General features: G+C 53.8%; 9 protein-coding genes across 14 annotated transcripts; 8 read left to right on the top strand and 1 right to left on the bottom strand.

Annotated features, from left to right (window-relative positions):
* Positions 1–887: 887 nt before the first annotated feature.
* On the top strand, positions 888–1,142 carry H310_00369 (hypothetical protein; the record flags this gene model as incomplete). Its single annotated transcript, XM_008863135.1, has 1 exon — positions 888–1,142. One exon carries the CDS (start codon positions 888–890, stop codon positions 1,140–1,142), a length of 255 nt encoding a protein of 84 aa, XP_008861357.1.
* Positions 1,143–1,250: 108 nt separating this feature from the next.
* H310_00368 (hypothetical protein) lies at positions 1,251–2,254 on the top strand (the record flags this gene model as incomplete). Its single annotated transcript, XM_008863134.1, has 4 exons — positions 1,251–1,384; positions 1,422–1,694; positions 1,776–1,947; positions 2,012–2,254. 4 exons carry the CDS (start codon positions 1,251–1,253, stop codon positions 2,252–2,254), a joined length of 822 nt encoding a protein of 273 aa, XP_008861356.1.
* A 382-nt stretch (positions 2,255–2,636) lies between these two features.
* Positions 2,637–3,097, top strand: H310_00367 (hypothetical protein; the record flags this gene model as incomplete). Its single annotated transcript, XM_008863133.1, has 2 exons — positions 2,637–2,726; positions 2,846–3,097. 2 exons carry the CDS (start codon positions 2,637–2,639, stop codon positions 3,095–3,097), a joined length of 342 nt encoding a protein of 113 aa, XP_008861355.1.
* Positions 3,098–3,954: 857 nt separating this feature from the next.
* Positions 3,955–6,075, top strand: H310_00366. Of its 2 annotated transcripts, XM_008863131.1 has the most exons (4): positions 3,955–4,038; positions 4,084–5,469; positions 5,520–5,680; positions 5,725–6,075. In XM_008863131.1, exons 1-4 carry the CDS (start codon positions 3,987–3,989, stop codon positions 6,034–6,036), a joined length of 1,911 nt encoding a protein of 636 aa, XP_008861353.1. In that variant the 5' UTR covers positions 3,955–3,986; the 3' UTR covers positions 6,037–6,075. The 2 variants fall into 2 exon arrangements, with proteins under 2 accessions (XP_008861353.1, XP_008861354.1); XM_008863132.1 differs by having other exon boundaries at positions 4,084–5,680.
* An 85-nt stretch (positions 6,076–6,160) lies between these two features.
* Positions 6,161–7,389, top strand: H310_00365 (hypothetical protein). 4 transcript variants are annotated; one of them, XM_008863129.1, is made up of 4 exons: positions 6,161–6,463; positions 6,515–6,659; positions 6,703–6,934; positions 6,982–7,389. In XM_008863129.1, the coding sequence occupies exons 1-4, from the start codon at positions 6,177–6,179 to the stop codon at positions 7,050–7,052; spliced, it is 735 nt and encodes a 244-aa protein (XP_008861351.1). In that variant the 5' UTR covers positions 6,161–6,176; the 3' UTR covers positions 7,053–7,389. The 4 variants fall into 4 exon arrangements, with proteins under 4 accessions (XP_008861351.1, XP_008861352.1, XP_008861349.1 ...); XM_008863130.1 differs by having other exon boundaries at positions 6,703–7,389; XM_008863127.1 differs by having other exon boundaries at positions 6,161–6,659.
* Positions 7,390–7,476: 87 nt separating this feature from the next.
* Positions 7,477–8,748, top strand: H310_00364. Of its 2 annotated transcripts, none has more exons than XM_008863126.1 (2): positions 7,477–7,506; positions 7,723–8,748. In XM_008863126.1, the coding sequence occupies exon 2, from the start codon at positions 7,727–7,729 to the stop codon at positions 8,717–8,719; it is 993 nt and encodes a 330-aa protein (XP_008861348.1). In that variant the 5' UTR covers positions 7,477–7,506; positions 7,723–7,726; the 3' UTR covers positions 8,720–8,748. The 2 variants fall into 2 exon arrangements, with proteins under 2 accessions (XP_008861348.1, XP_008861347.1); XM_008863125.1 differs by having other exon boundaries at positions 7,551–8,748.
* Positions 8,749–9,220: 472 nt separating this feature from the next.
* On the top strand, positions 9,221–11,175 carry H310_00363 (glyceraldehyde-3-phosphate dehydrogenase). The gene has a single exon (XM_008863124.1). The coding sequence runs from the start codon at positions 9,253–9,255 to the stop codon at positions 11,059–11,061; it is 1,809 nt and encodes a 602-aa protein (XP_008861346.1). The 5' UTR covers positions 9,221–9,252; the 3' UTR covers positions 11,062–11,175.
* Positions 11,176–11,496: 321 nt separating this feature from the next.
* Positions 11,497–14,117, top strand: H310_00362 (hypothetical protein; the record flags this gene model as incomplete). Its single annotated transcript, XM_008863123.1, has 4 exons — positions 11,497–12,111; positions 12,159–12,638; positions 12,702–12,791; positions 12,840–14,117. Exons 1-4 carry the CDS (start codon positions 11,500–11,502, stop codon positions 14,115–14,117), a joined length of 2,460 nt encoding a protein of 819 aa, XP_008861345.1. The 5' UTR covers positions 11,497–11,499.
* A 1,016-nt stretch (positions 14,118–15,133) lies between these two features.
* Positions 15,134–16,728, bottom strand: H310_00361 (hypothetical protein). The gene is made up of 2 exons (XM_008863122.1): positions 15,892–16,728; positions 15,134–15,845 (listed from the first exon to the last, which is right to left on the bottom strand). The coding sequence occupies exons 1-2, from the start codon at positions 16,699–16,701 to the stop codon at positions 15,306–15,308; spliced, it is 1,350 nt and encodes a 449-aa protein (XP_008861344.1). The 5' UTR covers positions 16,702–16,728; the 3' UTR covers positions 15,134–15,305.
* Positions 16,729–17,606: the final 878 nt, after the last annotated feature.

Here is a 17,606-nt window from a genome sequence, read left to right as displayed (position 1 = left end):
TTTTGCATTTTCTGCGATGACAATGGATCGGAAAAACTTTGATACTTGCTGAAATGTTCCGTTGTGCATTCATGCACCCCAGTTCTGAATCGCTCACAGCAATAGTTCGAAGTAAGTGCCATAGGTCACGAAACCTTGGTGGCCCTAATTGGTTGGCGCGCACTGTATAGTTTACATGTGGTGATCCGTCGTTTCTTTAATGGTAACACTACCAAGTCCATCGATGTTGTCGAAATCCTTACTAGAGTCATGATACTAGACAGTCACGGTGGTTTGCAGAGGGCCAAACAATCGGGCGATTCTACTGCCCTACACAGCAGTGAACCCCGGATAAAGCCGACATGGTTTCATCCTGAAAATGCATGGAGGCAGAATAGAATCAATATATTTAAATTACGTGAATTAGTACAACTTGATTGGCTATAACTAGAAAAATTTCAGTCATTCAATCACAGTTTTATGGTATCTGCACTGCAATTGGTCAAATGGAATGGCATATCTGACTTGGTGTCTACCAGTAAGTATACAGGTGGCAAATTATTTAAAACATATCATGTTTTGGAGGTGGTCGGCCCTTGTGGGGGTGTCGGCTTTTTCCGGGGTTCACTGTACACGTGTTTTTATCAGGCCTCATTAAAGGTGGAAATCTATAAATAGTACTACTAGTAGCCACTTTTACCACATTTAAGGTCAGAAATGCTCCTACTTTTAAGGAATTTTCGCAATCAGGTCTCTTCGGCTGATTTGAGGCACATGTGACCGAGCAGAGTCCGTCGTTGCTTCATCCGGACTCCATACGGACCTCTACTGACTTCCACGGACCAACCCATTGGTGCTGGAGCAAGCGCGCGTCGAAGCCACCCTATCACTTCGACTGACACGGCATCATGGGCCCGATGAAGGCTCGTATCGTCTATGACCAGTCGTGGTCCTTGAAATGTGCTATGGAGGTCACCGAAAGAAGCTCAGGCGGCGCCGTCACCTCCACGATCTGCCTGTTCTGCAAGTTCCACGGCCGCCAACTCGACATGGTGGGCCACCAGCGCGCTACCAGGAAAGGGCCGCAGCACCACACCTCGTGGCGCACAGACCTCTTCCTAAAACACCTCACCAGTCAGCACGCCGAGTTGTGCGAAGCGTAGCAGAACGAGTCCATCGACGGCAAGAAGGCATTTTTCAAAGGCCGCATCGCACTCAGCAACACGCTCCACAACTATTGGGATCTCACTGGCTTCGTGTTGGAGTTCAGCATGAGCAGTGAGACTGTCGAGGTCGTGATCGCCGAGCTCATATTCCGGCCTGAAGACGAGATTGCCGCTCTGGACAACGACATTGTCGAGAGTACGATCGCCTTCGCTCGAGCATCTCCCGCCGGCATTGCCCAGTTGAAGCGCAACGCTCTGCTCCTGTCGAATGTCCAGGAACGACGGGTCGTACAAGACCACCATCAAAAACGTCTATCGGTTCAAGCTCGTCTCGCACGGCCTGTCGTTCCGGCAGACTGCCAACACCACGGAGGCCGTGCGCGCCACCTTCAACCTCAACAAACGGACCGGCATCAACGACAACATGGTCGACCTGTTCGTCCGTGTCCTCGTCGGCGTCTCCATCCAGAAGATCGGCGATCTGCTTGCCACGGACGATCTTTGGGCGATGTCGATGGGGTTTGACGGCAGCAGTCACCGCAGGATGAGGTTCTTCGACTAGCGTGTCCGTCTCGGCGTCAAGGGCGTGCTGCACAACCTCCATCTGATCGCCATGCCGCACTTCGACAGACATACGGCCAACCACCAGGTTGTGATGTTGAAGAAGCAGCTCTCTGCTGTCTACCCCAGCAGAGAGCTGCTTCTTCGACAAGCGCCCGCCGTCTCCACGCACGGTGAGCCGACCAACATGGGTCGCATCAACTGCGTGCAAATGCAGCTCGTCGGGCTTGCGACGCACGACGTACGTCTGTAGACTAGGCATGTTGGCCACGCCTCCGTGCTTATGTGTGTTGCAAGTGTTGCAGATATGGCGCGTTCCGCATCAGAAGGATCTCGTTGTCAAGTCAACGACGCGACACCTGGACGGCTGTCAGTGGATCGACACAGCATTCGCCGTTACCGTCTTTCTGCGCCGGAAGGAAATCCTCATCACCGATATGGGCGTAACGTGCCCGAAGAAGACGAATCGGTGCATGCACCTCTCCCACGTCTTGGCGTTCTTGATCAAACACGAGAACCGGATCGTGGACTTCTTTGCCGAGCGATAAGCACAAGCGGCTGGCAGCCGTCCTCCTGTCCTTACCCAGCTTTGGTGGACGATCACGTACCGATCGCGCCCGCCATCGAGCGCATCAATATCACGTTCGCCCAGCTGCAGTGCAAGTCCATCCGCCAGCAGCGCACGATCGTTAGCGAGCTCGTTGCCGATCTGCTGATCATGTACACCGTGCAGCATGTCGAAAGTCGCCGACGTGGACCTCAACAACTTGGACGAGTCGGACTAACTGCACATGGACGCGCGCTTCATCCTCAACGAGTCGTTGAGCGGTCATATTGAAGATCTCGCGCCATTTCGCACCTCGGCAAGCTCGATCACGCCGACATGAAGAGGTCATTGCCGAGATCGGCAACTTCGTCCTGCAGACGATCATGGGCCTTGTCGTTATGCAGGCGGAGCGCACGGCGGCAAATGAGGCTGAAGAAAACGCGTCGCCCGTCGTGCCGGCCGAGCTTGTCAAGGTGCGCCCTGCCACGTTCGTCAAGGAGATCATCGGCCGACATATGAACCGCCGACGACATCTACGCGATCGTGGAGGAGCATCGCCCCCTCATCGCCGTCTGCCGCAACGAACCTTCAGTCGAGCATTGACGAGAATGACCATACGACCGAGCTCAACGACCCCTGTGACCAGATCTGCGCAGGTGGACCGTTCGAGCTTTTGCGTCGGTTTTGTGTCGGCTTGGCTACCGCGCTCCCCAACACGACGTCGATCGAGTCCGACTTTTCCATTCTCAAGTGGGAAAAGGACGCGTATCGCGAGAACCTCCTCGACCTCTCCTTGGAGGGCATCTTCCAGGCGAAGCAATTCGACCTGCAGGGCTCGTTGTGATAAACCCGCCTCAGAAATGGGAACTTTTGGGCTATATTTCGTCAGTTCCACTTTTATGGTCCAGATTCTTCTCCCTTTTATCCTAAAGTGGGAAAAGTGGAAATTTCCACGTTTAATGGGCCTTGGTTTTTATCAAATCAAGTTTACATTACTGCCGCTCGGGTGTCTTCCCCTCCCCAACTACTCCCTCCGTTCCAAAATAAGTGCGCGAATCAGAATAATTGAAGTATGCCTCCTTGAATAGAAATACAAAACGCTAAGATCGAATACTTTCTTATATGAAGTTATACAGTTGTACCGTTCCTTTTGCCCAATGAAATCATGGAATTCGCACGTCTCACAACCAATCAAATGGCTTCAGGAGGGGGGCTTACCACCAGAACCCTCCTAACGAGCTCAAGGACCATCGACAATTCCAATACACACCTGCGCATGCAGCTACCGTTGCTGCGGAGCCAGACCTTGCGGAGGATGGCTTCGCGCTCGACGTCGGTCAGGTTGCGCTTTTCGATTGGCATTTTTGAATGTTTGTTGTTTGAAGTGAATGTTTTATATGAATTTTATTATGGAAGTTTTGAACGCTGGAAATGGCCATATCAATTGATAACTCCCCCTCATTAACACATCAGCCGAGAGCTCTCGGCATCCCCTCTCTGAAGAGGCAAATTGAACGAGGTATTTCGACTCAAGGCAGGTAACACCACAGATTCAAAATATCATCAAAATTCAATGACACGTCATGTCTACCCCCTTCAAATTCGCGCACTTATTTTGGAACAGAGGGAGTACGAAACTCCGAATCCCCCATTGGCTGATTATGCGGATTTCTGGGATTGTATATCCGGAGTCCTCCAAGTCTTTCATCGAGGTGTGGCCGTGAAGCTGAGCGATGGCATCCAAGCTGGAAGCACTGAAGCGATACATGGGCGGCGGAGCTCCTGGTAAGCCAGTGATGGTGTGCAAAAGGTGCTCAGTTAGTGCTCTAGAGGAAAAGCTGAAGAAGAAACGCAAAAAGAAGAAGACGGATGGAGGGTTCGGCATGTTTGTTGTGGATGATGAAGATGCGTGGGACGATTCCGTCGCAAAACAAGCGAAGAAAAAGGATTTATGGCAGGACGAGCGCACTGACTACGACGAAGACCAACCAACCATTGTCGGCGATGGGGCAGACGAGTACGATCCTGAATCCCAGCCCGTCGTGGCAAACGCAGAAGAGTTCCTTGAGCGGGAGCGGGCCGAGGAGTTGGAGAAGCAGTGGTTGGCTCTCGAGAAGAATCCATCGACAGATGCTTCACCGCCCCGAAAAGATCGACAAAAGGATGCGTCTCCACCACGAAAAGCCCATCAGCTAGTCGACTCCAGTCCCTCCACACATCATGCACCTGGACAGTTCGAAGACTTGTCTCCACCACGAAAGAATCGCAATCATGACAAGTCTCCTCCGCGGCAGCACGTGAGAGAGAATCAAACTCAGCGGGAGACCTCGTCTCCTCAACGCCGTCCTCAAGACGATGCATCACCTCCTCGTCGACTCAAGCGGGAAACATCATCCCCGCAACGACGCCCACGGGAGGATACCTCATCACCTCGTCGCAAAGTTCAGGAAAATCTCTCTCCCCCACACAGTCGTGGCGACGACGTCTCACCATCCCGCCGACGACACTATTCCTCTCCCCATCGCCGTGATGCGTCGCCACGTCGCCGATCGAACCGGGACGACTCGTCATCTCCACGGCGGTGGCGAAAACAGAATTCATCGTCGCCCAGACGATCTCGATTTGACAGAACGCCCCCGCTTAGTTGGGAACGATCCGCATCCCCCCGGCAGCTCAGTCGATACGATTCAGCATCTCCACCTCGTCGTTCTCATCGTGGCACCACGTCGCTACCCCGACGTAGCCGACGTAGCACGGACAGATCACCGCCACGCAAATCTCAACGGGACTTTTCCCCTCCTTATAACCGCAGCCGACGAGACGAGAGTTCCTCGCCTCGTCGCTATGACAACGATGGTTCGACACCGCCCCGCCGCCGCTCTCGCTTTGATAAAGCGCCGTCCTCGTCACGAAAAGAATCACCCCCGAGACGTTCCCATGGGACCAAGTCCTCGACATCCCCTCCGCCTTCTCGACAAGCTGCCTCACCTCCTCGCGTGAAGTCGACAGCGAACACCAGTCGGCGTGATGACGACGCTGCTCAAGCATCGTCGCCTCATCGCCAAACGGTGCCGGACCAAAGCGCGCTGGGTGGGGTGTTTACTGGCAAAGAGTTCAAGGCCCAGCAAGACCAGCTTCGGGCGTCGCAGCAAGCCGCGTTCCACGACGAGGAACTAATGGGAAAGCAGGCCGAAACCGTGTACCGTGACAAGCGAGGTACGTAGCAAAACACCAAGCTGTCGTCGTATTCTCCTGGATGTCTGTAGGGCGCAAGTTGGACATGCTCATGGAGATGCAGCGGCAACAGGAGATCCAGGAAGGCAAGAGAAAACGCGAAGCAAAGGAAGAATTTGAGTGGGGCACAGGCAAAGTACGGAAAGAAGAGCTCAAATCGCAGCAGAACGAACTCGAAGCAATTCGAGCCAAGGTACAGTCGATTCGAAAAGAGGGAACACCTGAGATGTTACGTAGCCGTTTGCACGACACAACGACGATGCCGAGCTTGAGAAGTTGCGCAAGGACAAGCAGCGCGACTTTGATCCGATGCAAAGTTCGCTTTTCAAGGACGAACTGGACGAAAAAGTCAAACGTGTGCCAAAGAAGAACGAAAAGCCCAAGTACTCGGGGCCCCCCGCGCCCCCCAATCGCTTCAACATTCCCCCGGGATATCGTTGGGACGGCGTTGTGCGAGGGAACAATTGGGAGGAAAAGGCCCTTCTCAAAGTGAATGCACGCAAGGCACTCAAGCAGGACATGTACCAGTGGGCCACGGCCGACATGTAATGAAGAAACATGGTGACAGAAACATCTTTTCATTCGTGGATTTCACGTTTATCCAAAGATTTCGTATATTTTCTAGAATTTTGTTAACCGGACACACCGGATACCACACATAAAGGGATTAAGGGATTGGGCAACCAAACATGTTCAAGGCGCGGGCGAAAAAGGACAAGCCGACACGGAAACGACCCGTGGAGGTTGACGAGGACGATGGAGAAACTGAGCACCTTACGTTAGAGGAACTGAGAGAACTCAAGGAGGACCAGAAGTTCCGAGAGCGCAAGAGGCTGCAGGGAGACAAGACCGGTCGAAAGATCGACTCAACAACCCCGTCCTCGTCTGCCTCGTCCGATTCGTCCCTATCCACGTTGAGTGGGCAGTTCACAGCCCAGTCTGCAGACAAGCCCTTTGATGCTTTCGAAGCGATCAAGTTCGTTTCACTGTCGCTTAGGCGTGTCCTCGTGATCTTACGGCATTGTAGGAACAAGTACATTGAAGACAAGCTAAGAGAAAAGTACACCTCGACAATTGTGACAACAGTTCCTCCGCCATCGAAAGAGAGGATCGAAGAGTTGGAGCTCTATAGTATCCCTGAGCACATACGACTCAAGACCACAGATGAAGCTGTCTGTAGAAATGGGAGTCGTTCTGTGTCTCATTAAGGTGTAGGTTGTCAAGCAACTTGGCACCGCAGTGTTGGCTCGGAACGCAAGTGTTCCCGAAATTGACCTGCCTTCGGCTGATCCTGCAAAAGTCTTGCAAGCTACGAAAGAAGCTCTTGTTTTAAGGCAGAAGAACCAACTGAGCACAACGGGCAGTTCCTCGCTCCCCACAAATTACAGCACGAACTATACGCAGCACAAGGACGACCACAGCAAGAACACACACGCATCCAAAAAAGGTAGCTATTCTACCCTCCCCGCGATTCTTCTCATATGAGGAGCCTAGGCGAGGAAGCGATCGACCAGCAAGGCGCGCTCGAAAGGATTTCCCTCAATCGCGTGAGCTCAGCATCCTAGTCCACACCAGAGGAACCACACAGACCACCACCCATTTCGGCAGCGGTCCACGAGTTGGTTAATGACGTGAACCTGTCCACGGTCAAGTTGGTGGTTGTGCATTCACGAACGATCTTGTGGCGGTCGTCGCGGCGCCGTGAATGTTCTTCGGGTTGGACGCATCCATGCGACAATTGGAGATGTTTGCAGCATTTCGGATCGAAAAGGCGAAACAAAGGAAATTAAGTTTCGAAGGTTTGCCGGATTACTGACTTTTTGTATAAGTTGTGCGACATCACTGGTGCGGACGGAAGACACGGCACCTTCTACAACTAAAGTATTCAGAAATACCAATGTGATACCGTCGTGGGTTGGTTGCTGGACGATGTCGCCCCTCCCGACGATATACCGCGCTTGCGCATCCGGTCATCTTCAAAATTGCATCTGCCAGATCTTCCTCGAGAAGCCCCTGCGGGTAAGCGAACATGCAGCTCACTGTGATGGCTTCCTTCAACGCAGCTTCGACAAAACGGGACACGACGGACGTGCCCGTCACGTCCGTTGACGCCTCCTTCGTAACGTCCCTGCTGCCCCAAGGGATTTCGAAGGATACGAGAAGATTCGAACTAGCGTGTTCTCCTTCCACCACCATCCTCAACGCATTTTGCTCAATCGAGGCTTGTGCGCATAGGTGAATGAGTGGAAGCGCGACGCAATCATCTAGCTCAAGTTCGACGCTACTTGCTGCAACCAAAGACGCTGCTATGTGTGCTGCGAAACCCAAATCAACCGTTGCTTTAGCTGCCCAGCCCTACGTGTGTGGCGGGTCTGCCGCCATCATCGCCGCAGTTGCAATCCACCCCATTGATTTGGTCAAAGTTCACTTGCAACTTGCCGGTCAGACTGGTAGTAATGCCACTGCCGTCACAATTGCCAAATCTGTCTTTGTCAAGCAAGGCGTCCAAGGGCTGTATGCTGGTCTGTCTGCGGCCGTAGCACGTCAAATGGTTTATGGAACAACCCGACTTGGCATGCATCGTGCAATTTCGGACTCTCTGCAAGCTTCCCGTGAGAAGCAAGGAGCCACTGACAGTTTGCCCTTGTGGATGAAGAGTTCCGTGGCAATTTTTACCGGCGCGGTGGCTGCTACTTTGGGTTGCCCCATGGACGTCGCGTTAGTACGTATGCAAGCGGACACCTTGGCGGTGGCCGGAGACAAGCGCGGGTACAAGAACGTCGCAGATGCTATCATTCGCATTACGTCGACGGAAGGAGTGACAACGCTATGGCGCGGCAGTGTTCCGCTGATTGCCCGTGGGGCAGCCATGAATTTCGGCATGATGGCGTCGTACGATCAAGCAAAGGAAATGCTCAAGCCGATATCGGGCGAAGGATTTGTGTCAAACTTGGGCGCTAGCGCGTTCTCGGGCTTTGCATGCGCGTTTACGTCGCTGCCGTTTGACATGGTCAAGTCACGTTTGATGAACATGAAGAAAGATCCCAAGACTGGCGCGTTCCCGTACAAGGGTGTCGGGGATTGTTTTGCCCAGATTGTGCAGAAGGAAGGGTTTGGCAAGCTGTGGCGAGGGTACTGGACTTATTATGGACGCTGTGCGCCCAACGCGATGATTGTGCTTCTGGTCATCGAGCAGATAAACTTGGTGTACAAGAAAGCGTTTCTGGAATAAAGAGTTGGTTAACGACACTTTTTGTTCATTCTACTTCGTGATAGCCACCTCGATAGGACGCGCAAACTCATCTGCATTCCCTTGGACCTTCCATGGAAATGTCGAGCCATGCCAGCCCTTGTGAAGACCTTGCGTGGACCGCTGTCGTCCACGAACTTCGGTGGTGTTGTCTCACACATGGAGTGTCCGCGGATCCCAGGTTGCGCAACTATTCCGGAAACCAAAAAAGTAGCAGCTGATCGCTTCAAGGTGTCAAAATAATACCTTTTAAGCAATACTGTACAAATGTTATTGCAAACACGGGCTCGAAGACGAAAATGATCTTGTACTTTGTACAGTATACAAAACCGCTGGTTCATGCCCCATTGTGTCCGCTCAGAATATGCATTTTGGTTGCTCGTTTATCCGGCGCTGGCAGGCTTCGCCGTATCTACGAACCTCTGGAAACGTATACTACGAGCAAGATCTTTCCATGCACGCGGCTGACGGACAGTGTGCCATTTCTAAACTTCCCGCTTGGTACCCGATCCACCATGGCCTTCTCTTGTGTTTCGCGCCGCATGTTCTCGTCGCAGGCCCGCAAATTCTTTGTCGGCGGCAACTGGAAGTGCAACGGGTCTGTTTCCCAAGCGAACGCGCTTGTTGACTCCCTCAACACGGCCACGATTCCAGCCAACGTTGAAGTAGTCGTCGCACCGCCTGCTCTCCACGTGGCGTCTGTGGCATCGCGCCTCCGCAAAGACGTCGGTGTGAGTGGCCAAGACGTATGGCACCTTGGTGCCGGCGCGTATACGGGTGAAGTATCCGCAGAACTCCTCAAAGACGCCGGAGCCGGCTACAGCATTGTGGGGCACTCTGAGCGCCGCCAAAAAGGAGAATCGAACGACGAAGTCGCACGTAAGGCGGCATACGCCTTGTCCAAAGGACTGTCTGTGATTGCCTGCATTGGAGAAACCAAGACCCAGCGTGAAGCCAACCAAACTCTTCAAGTCGTGACCGAGCAACTTGCTGCGTACGCCGCCCACGTCAAGGATTGGTCTAAGATTGTCGTGGCGTACGAGCCCGTGTGGGCTATTGGAACTGGCCTCACTGCCAGCCCTGGACAAGCACAAGAAGTGCACGCCGCCATCCGCAAGTGGCTCAAAACCAACGTCAGTGCTGCTGCCGCCGACTCCACCCGCATTATCTACGGTGGCAGTGTGACCGCCAGCAACGCCTCCGAGTTGTCTGGTCAAACTGATATTGACGGTTTTCTCGTCGGTGGCGCCTCTCTCAAGCCTGACTTTTTGCACATCATCAATGCCCAAGGCGGCGGGACCACCAATGCCGGTGGTCCTGTGAATGTAGCCATCAACGGGTTCGGCCGCATCGGTCGTCTAGTCCTTCGCGCGGCGGAAGCTAACCCGCTCATCAACGTCGTTGCCATCAACGACCCATTCATCCCGACCGAGTACATGGAGTACATGCTCAAGCACGACACTGTCCATGGTCTCTTTGACGGCGAGGTTGGCCATGACGGCGACTACATCCACGTGAACGGCAAGAAGATTCGTGTGTTTGGTGAAAAGGACCCGTCCAACATCAAGTGGGGCGCAGCCAACGCCGAGTACGTCGTCGAATCCACCGGTGCGTTCACAACCAAGGAAAAGGCCGGCGCCCATCTGAAGAACGGCGCGCGCAAGGTTGTAATCTCGGCGCCGTCCGCCGACGCGCCCATGTTTGTCGTGGGAGTGAACCACGACTTGTACAAGAAAGATATGCACGTCGTCTCGAACGCGTCGTGCACGACCAACTGCTTGGCGCCGCTTGCCAAGGTTGTCCACCAGAAATTTGGCATCGTTGAAGGGCTCATGACGACGGTGCATGCAGTCACGGCCACGCAACTCACTGTGGATGGCCCGTCCAAGAAGGATTGGCGTGGCGGCCGTGCAGCGTGCTTCAACATCATCCCGAGTTCGACAGGGGCCGCCAAGGCCGTCGGCAAGGTTATCCCAGAACTCAACGGCAAGTTGACTGGCATGAGTTTCCGTGTCCCGACTGCAAACGTGTCGGTTGTGGACTTGACGGTCCGACTCAAGAACAAGGCGTCGTACGCTGACATCAAGGCTGCGATCAAGTACGCCAGCGAAAACGAACTTGCAGGCATTTTAGGCTACACGGACAAAGCGGTGGTTTCGAGCGACTTCATCGGTGACGCACGCTCATCCATCTTTGATGCCGATGCCGGGATTGCCCTCACCGACGACTTTGTCAAGCTCGTGTCTTGGTACGACAACGAGTGGGGCTACTCGAACCGTGTCCTCGACCTCATCTCGCACATGGTCCACGCCGAGCGAAAGTAGTTTTTCCACCGCTTAATTGAGCGCGTTTGTTTTTTCGGTTGCGATGAAAACTCTTAAATTCCAAGAAATTATAACCAATCGAACAAATGCATTCTATAAAACGACCGAAATATTTCTTCCAATCAAAGCAAGTCTCGTTAATTTCTCAAATTCGGAATTGAGGCACCTTGATAAACAGGAAGAAGAAGGCTGTCACCTCAATACTTGAGCCTTAACATCAACACTAGAAGCCTGTTTTATCGACAAGATTTTGTCACAAATCTGGACTTGGTTGACGAAGGTCGAAGGTGGCGAGGGTTCGTTGGTGCCAATTGATTGAGCATCCACAGTCACGCTCAAAGTTGCATGCGAACCCTACCCCTGATTGGCCATCCACCAACCAAAAGTGGTGTCCGCCAATATCCGGACAAGTGATTGCTGTCACCATCGAAAACCGCAATGTCGGAGCGCGAGATGGAGCCGAAATCTCGCAACGGCCTCATGACGAGGATGAAGGTGGGGATACTGGAGGTCCGCCGCGTGGCCGCCGCGAAGAGAATCCAGAGTTTCTACCGCAAGCACATGCAGCGTTGCAAAGCTCGTATTGGGTCGTCCAAGAAGTTCAAAGTCACAAACGACACTCTGGCGCTCACGACAGCCCTACTCGCGACATCCTTTGCTTTCTCGTCATCTTCCCTCCAAGCACGCGAAAAGCAGTTTTTACTTGCTCTGGACGAAAACGTCCCGCCGACCAAGGTGGACATCCTCGCGAACGTGGCCGTCCAGCACGTGGCTCCATTGTCATCAGCTATGCAAGAGCTCCTCCTTCTGCGTGGCAGTCCGTACGAATTCGAAGTGCCCGTGAAAGACAAAAACCGCTTGATGCACGACAACTTTATCAATATGATGAGCGAGTCGTGGCTGTTGTGCTCAACGACTGAGAGATTCGCCATCCATAAATCCGAGAGCCGCAGGAAACGAGCTGCGTTCTACCTGCGTACTCTCGGCCCGGTCTTCTCGGATCTTTTGTTCATTTCTCGCGGTGGTCCTACTCATCCCCATATCCTGCAGGTACATTTCTCACTGTCGTCTCTCGGTATGCTGATAGACCGCTCCAGATGAATCAGGGGTCGACCAGTTCCACGCATTTGACCGGCGTCACTAAACGCATTCGATCGCTCTACGCCACACACGTGTCCTGGAGTGACTCTCTTGAAGGGTTGACTTCGAAAGTACGAAAGATCTTTTGGCTCCTCCGCAGTGAAATGCAAATGCCGGCGATTCGATCGCTCGGGTGGCTCCTCTCCAAACTGTGGCGCGTCTTGTTCGACGGCGTGTTTATTGACGCGGCGTCCATCGACGCTATCCACTCCCTCATCGCGTCTGTCGGCCCCAACACCAGCTTGGTCCTGGCGCCCACGCACAAGTCACATCTCGACTACCTCCTCGTCAGCTACATCTGCTTTGCGTACGGCTTGCCACTGCCCCGCATCGCTGCAGGCATCAATCTAAACCTCCCCGTCGTTGGGTCGTACCTGCGAGCCAGCGGAAGTTTTTTCATTCGACGAAGTTACCACGGCGATACGTTATATAAGGAGGTCGGCGTCCATCCTGGCTTGATTTAACCTTGGCTTGGTGCTTACGGATGAATGCATTCGTAGGTCTTAACTTCGTACGTCCACCAATTGCTTGAAGATGGCGCGCCCATGGAGGTGTTTGTCGAAGGCGGGCGCTCTCGCCATGGCCGCGTGGTAGGATCCATTCGGCCGCCACCACCCTGATGGACAGTCGCGATGTAGATGAGACCCAAGGTAGGGTTTTTCCACATGATGGCGTCGTTCCTCTCCACCCGTCCCTCGCGTGACATCCTCGTTGTGCCGATTTCGATCGACTACGACCGAGTGCTGGAAGTTCCCGAATACGCGGCCCAGTTGCTCGGCAAACCCAAGCAGAAAGAGTCGATTTTCAGCCTCGTCAAGTCGCTCTTCTCCCTCCGACGGTGCGGCAATGCGTACGTTCGATTCGCGTCTCCGCTGCCGATGCAACACCACGTCGAGCACTTTGGCTTGGAGAATCTCGCGAGTCGCGTTGCATATGGCATGCAATCTGCATCAACCATCACGGCATCGACGCTGGTCGCCGCTGTTCTCCTCTGGAAGCGCCACCGCACTGCACTGTCTTTTGACGAGGTGGTTGCCGACGTCGCTTGGCTAGCGACTCTCCTACGCAGCCATGGTGCAATCGTAGCGCCATATGAATCAACGGCAGACCTCGTCGTCCACGCATTGGCCATTCTGGAAGTGGCCACTTCCTCGGAGTCTCGCTTCGTGTACCTCCCTAATGTGTTCGATGACACGAGGGTGCTCACAATGGCGTTCTACCGCAACCAACTCCTACACGTCCTGCTACCCATGGCGACCTTAGCGACCGTCGTGTCCAGCCGCGTTGAAGTCGGCGCGAGTTTACTCTTGTCGGCGATTGCCGCAGACGCGGAGAAGCTATGGGCGTCCTGCACCCGACTGTGTCCCCATCCGTCCCCCGAGGACTGGAGCGTTGAAGTCGGCAATTTGGTTAAAGCCATGCCGTTCGTTCACGTCCATCGAGATCGCCTTGGAGTTGAAGCGAATCGGTGGCATGCCTCGTCGCACGTGAGCTTCCTCACGATGCTGCTTTGGCCCTTCGTCTGTGCCTTGGACAATGTCGCGTCGGCTTTTTCAATCTCCAATGGCGTATTGACAGAACCGGAAATCGTTCGACTGGCGCGATCGCATCCGACCGAGTTTGCAGAAGCGAAATCTTTAGAAAGCATCAAGCAAGCACTGGCGACGCTGATCGAGTACGGCGCCGTGGCCCGAGCCCCTTTCGACGCCACAAACACACACAAATACGTATACAGGGCTCTAGTTGGTCCCATCTTTGACGCGACGTGCACTTTTGTCCGCCAGCTGCAACGGCGTCGAAGAAAAGTGTGGCAGGTTGCCGCGTGCCCTGCCCATGAACCAACGGTGAATTTGCAAGCGGCAAACGTGTGGTTGCGGCTGGGCCAGCACGACACACGTGTCATATTCATTCAATAGGAATCTGTTTGGGAAGTCGATGTGCAACCTCTTTCATCGCATGAAAACACACGACAGCAGCCTCAAAAGCACGATCACGGTGTGCCCAACCATCCTCCACGACAGAGTTGCTGCATAGCATCAGGTAGCTAGGAGAACTACTCGAACGACTACGTCCACTCTTCGACGAGGACGTCGTCGTTCCAAGCAACGACAACCCTCCCGTCATCGCAACGTCCGTGTCGGCTTTAGAACGACATCGATCGCGCACGGGCATGGAACAGGGCACGAAATACACAAATATATGCGCACATGAAAATCTTGGTTTTGTGGAGAAGTGCTGACAATTGATGTGATCTCACCATGCCCTACGTCCTACATGAGAGGTTGCTACGTGGTGCGAAAACATCTATGAACGTTGAGAGGATGGCACACGTAGAGGAACGTAGGACCCACATGTGAGTGAGTGAATGCATCACGACGGTGGCGACGCTTGCCACGTGTAGTCCCAACGCTGCAAGTCCAAGCGTCAGCTAGAGGTACATGGTGGATCGCGGACAGATGAAGTACATGCCCAACTGAGCCATCGTGCACTTGTGAGGTCAAGCGGATAGCTGCTGGTCAACACTGCACGGGGCATGGAAAGGAAAGAGTCGAGCCGGAGTCCACGATTGCTTTCCGTCGCATATGGGCGAAATAGTCTAGCCGTTGATGTGCCGTCCCATGGAGCGTCCAATGCGTCGCACTTGTCAAGGGCATACGGACCTCAACCAAACGATTCGATGGAATCACAGTCTCCTCGACGCCATTCAAATATGTGTTTGGAACATGGTGATTTTACGCCAGAGCTCAGCGTCATGCTAAACGAGTCCGAGTGGCTCACGGGGAAGGTCACATTGCCGAGGTGAACTAGCGGAGAGATAGTGGGAAAAGGTAGGCCAAGGATGCCCTGACTACAGTCGGTGAGAATCTCGTGCTTCCCGACGCTATAGTTGATTTTTGGAGCTGCTAGCGACCCCTTTTGAAACGAGCCGCGATGGAGGAAAATTGTCTGACGACGACCCATTTTATTAAAATTACTTTCTGGAGGAAGCTTTCAACCAATTTCACGTTGATATGTACCCAGCACTGAATTTTGCCCTGGTTTTCGCATGGGGCAGAGGTAGGACTGCATTCTGGAGTACATGGATAAGCAGAAATGGATGGAAATCACGCGAGGAGAACTGGCGACGACTCCCGCCGGTCGTCGACCCTTAAGTAATCGGCAGGGCGATGGCCCTTCTCCCTGCCTCGTTTCCGTCGCTGGACAAGGAACACAACGCCACCGATGAGCCCGATGGCAAAGAGGCATCCACCTGTGATCATGAGCACCATCGCCCAAATCGGTTTCTTTCCACTGAAGTCGAGTAGGTTGGAGCCACCCGCGCAGACACCGCCGTTTTTGCAGTAGAACGTGATCGCTTGGTCGGTGACATGGTAAGTCGTGTAGTATACTTTCAGGAACGTGGCACTGAGGATCCACCGATCGGCCAGGCTTCCCGATGCCGGATTCCGTTGGATTTGGACAATAATCTCTGTTTCTGAGTGCACCCATGAGTAATCCCACGAATTGAGCACGAACGAAGCGGTCTCGCCGAGGCCAATCGCGAGTTTGGGCAGTGCAATGTCTTTGGGGCAAATGTAATACTGCGACTGCGTGTCAAACGCACATCCTTGAGGCGTGCCGGGCTTGAGGTAGGTGATGGCAAACTACACACATGCATGTGAGCATCTACCGTGAGGAGTAGGGTAGTACCTTCTTGAAAAGTACTGACGGCATCGAGAGAAATGTTGTGCCCGAGTCGACGATGGCCAGGCACGACCCAGCCACCGAGCACGGCTGGGTAAAGTTGCGCTGGATGTCGTTTTCAACTTCGAGCGACCTGATTTGAATGGTCCAGTGGGTCGTTTCCTTGAGCGGGATCTTGTACCCCACGAGTTTGTCGCGTGCGATCCGGTCGTCGTCCTCACCATTCAGGACGAGTTTCGAGCCAGCCTCGTCTTCAGGTGACGTCAGGTACATGCTGAATCGGTCGAGGAATTGGATTGGGTACTGCTTGGTGGAGTTTGATGTCACGCCACTGTTGCCGAAGACCGAAATGGACGGAAACGACAGACCCAAGATTCCTTGATTGCCATCAACCAACACGTTCGACTTGATGCCAATTCCGTAGATTGCATTGGGCACTATCAACGATCCAAGCCCAAACGTCCCGTTGTTCTGGTCGATGCACACAGACCCAGATCCGTACTGAATCGTGCGGGACGTGGCAGGGCACGAGCTGTTCGAGCACTGTGACGGAGCAATAGCATCGCAGGCAAACCATAGATCTGACGAGCCGGTATCGACTTGCACATTATACGTCTTGCCATCCATGGACACTGGTGCGAAGTACTGCGTTGCCTTCTTGTTCACGAGGTCGACGGAGCTTACGCCAGCCAGCAACGCACGGTGATGCAGTGGAAGCTCCACACGCGCGGAAGCTTCAACGGATGCATACCCCATCAGCAACACGCATGCGATCATCCTTCGCACCCGTCGTGGGTTTGCATGGTCTCCTCCCATCGGCGGCAAGTGTCGCTGGTCGCAAAATGTGTGTGCTGGACGGGATTCGATGCTGATTGGCTAATGGAAGAGAAGCCTCCGGATAAACTTCCGGATGCGACAACCAAAACATGGCAGGTCGATTTCGTCCACATCGGCATCGCGTTGACGACATCTCAGTTATCGTTCAAGTAGTTGTTCGTGGGCTGCTCGGTGCAGCCTGCATTGCCGTGTGCAGAGATTTCCTCCACGCATCAGTCGATGATGACCAAAATGGACGGCGAAAGTTGATTGAAGGACGGCAAGGTCAGGGGATGAATGAAGTTGTTGCCATGCGGAGAAGTCGCATGCAATTCACCCCTTGCCAAGTTCAGGGGGGTTGCTCGTGCAATGCATGCAGGCGACCACACACGTCTTGACTGACCAAGTGACTTGCTTGTGACGTGGTGCGAACGATTGCGCTCCTTCGCCTTTTCCTCCACTATAGCACCCAGGCGCTCTGGGCTACATTCTACTTGACCTTGGCCATGGCCCACCGGATACATTTATCCGGATATCGGATTCTGAGCACAATGGGTGTACTATTCAGCTTTTCAACAGGCAGGTTGGAAAGTGATGGCCGGCCGGACGGATGCAGCGAGGGGGGGACGTCGGCAAGGGAGCCTCGTTGATGAACAGCAGTTAACTTGCTGTCGCACCTCGAGTGTGAAAGGCTCGAAGGTGTAGGCTTCCACTCGGAAGAGTTGACCTGGACGGTGCAGCCTTGGCTATATACCGTGACGTGAGTGAACAACCAGTGAACGACACGTCGGTCGGGGTTGACATGTCCTCAAGTCTTCGAAGGAGAGGGCCATTGGCCGATGAGGTGATGGTTCACCCACCGGACGTAGCTTGCGTCGACGCCTGTTGGCCACCACCATGCCAAT

The sequence above is a fragment of the Aphanomyces invadans genome (assembly GCF_000520115.1).
Source record: "Aphanomyces invadans strain NJM9701 unplaced genomic scaffold supercont1.1, whole genome shotgun sequence".
Classification (NCBI taxonomy): Eukaryota; Oomycota; class Saprolegniomycetes; order Saprolegniales; family Verrucalvaceae; genus Aphanomyces; species Aphanomyces invadans.
The sequence above is the reverse complement of the archived record's forward strand: the minus strand, read 5'-3'. Positions and strand labels throughout refer to the sequence as shown.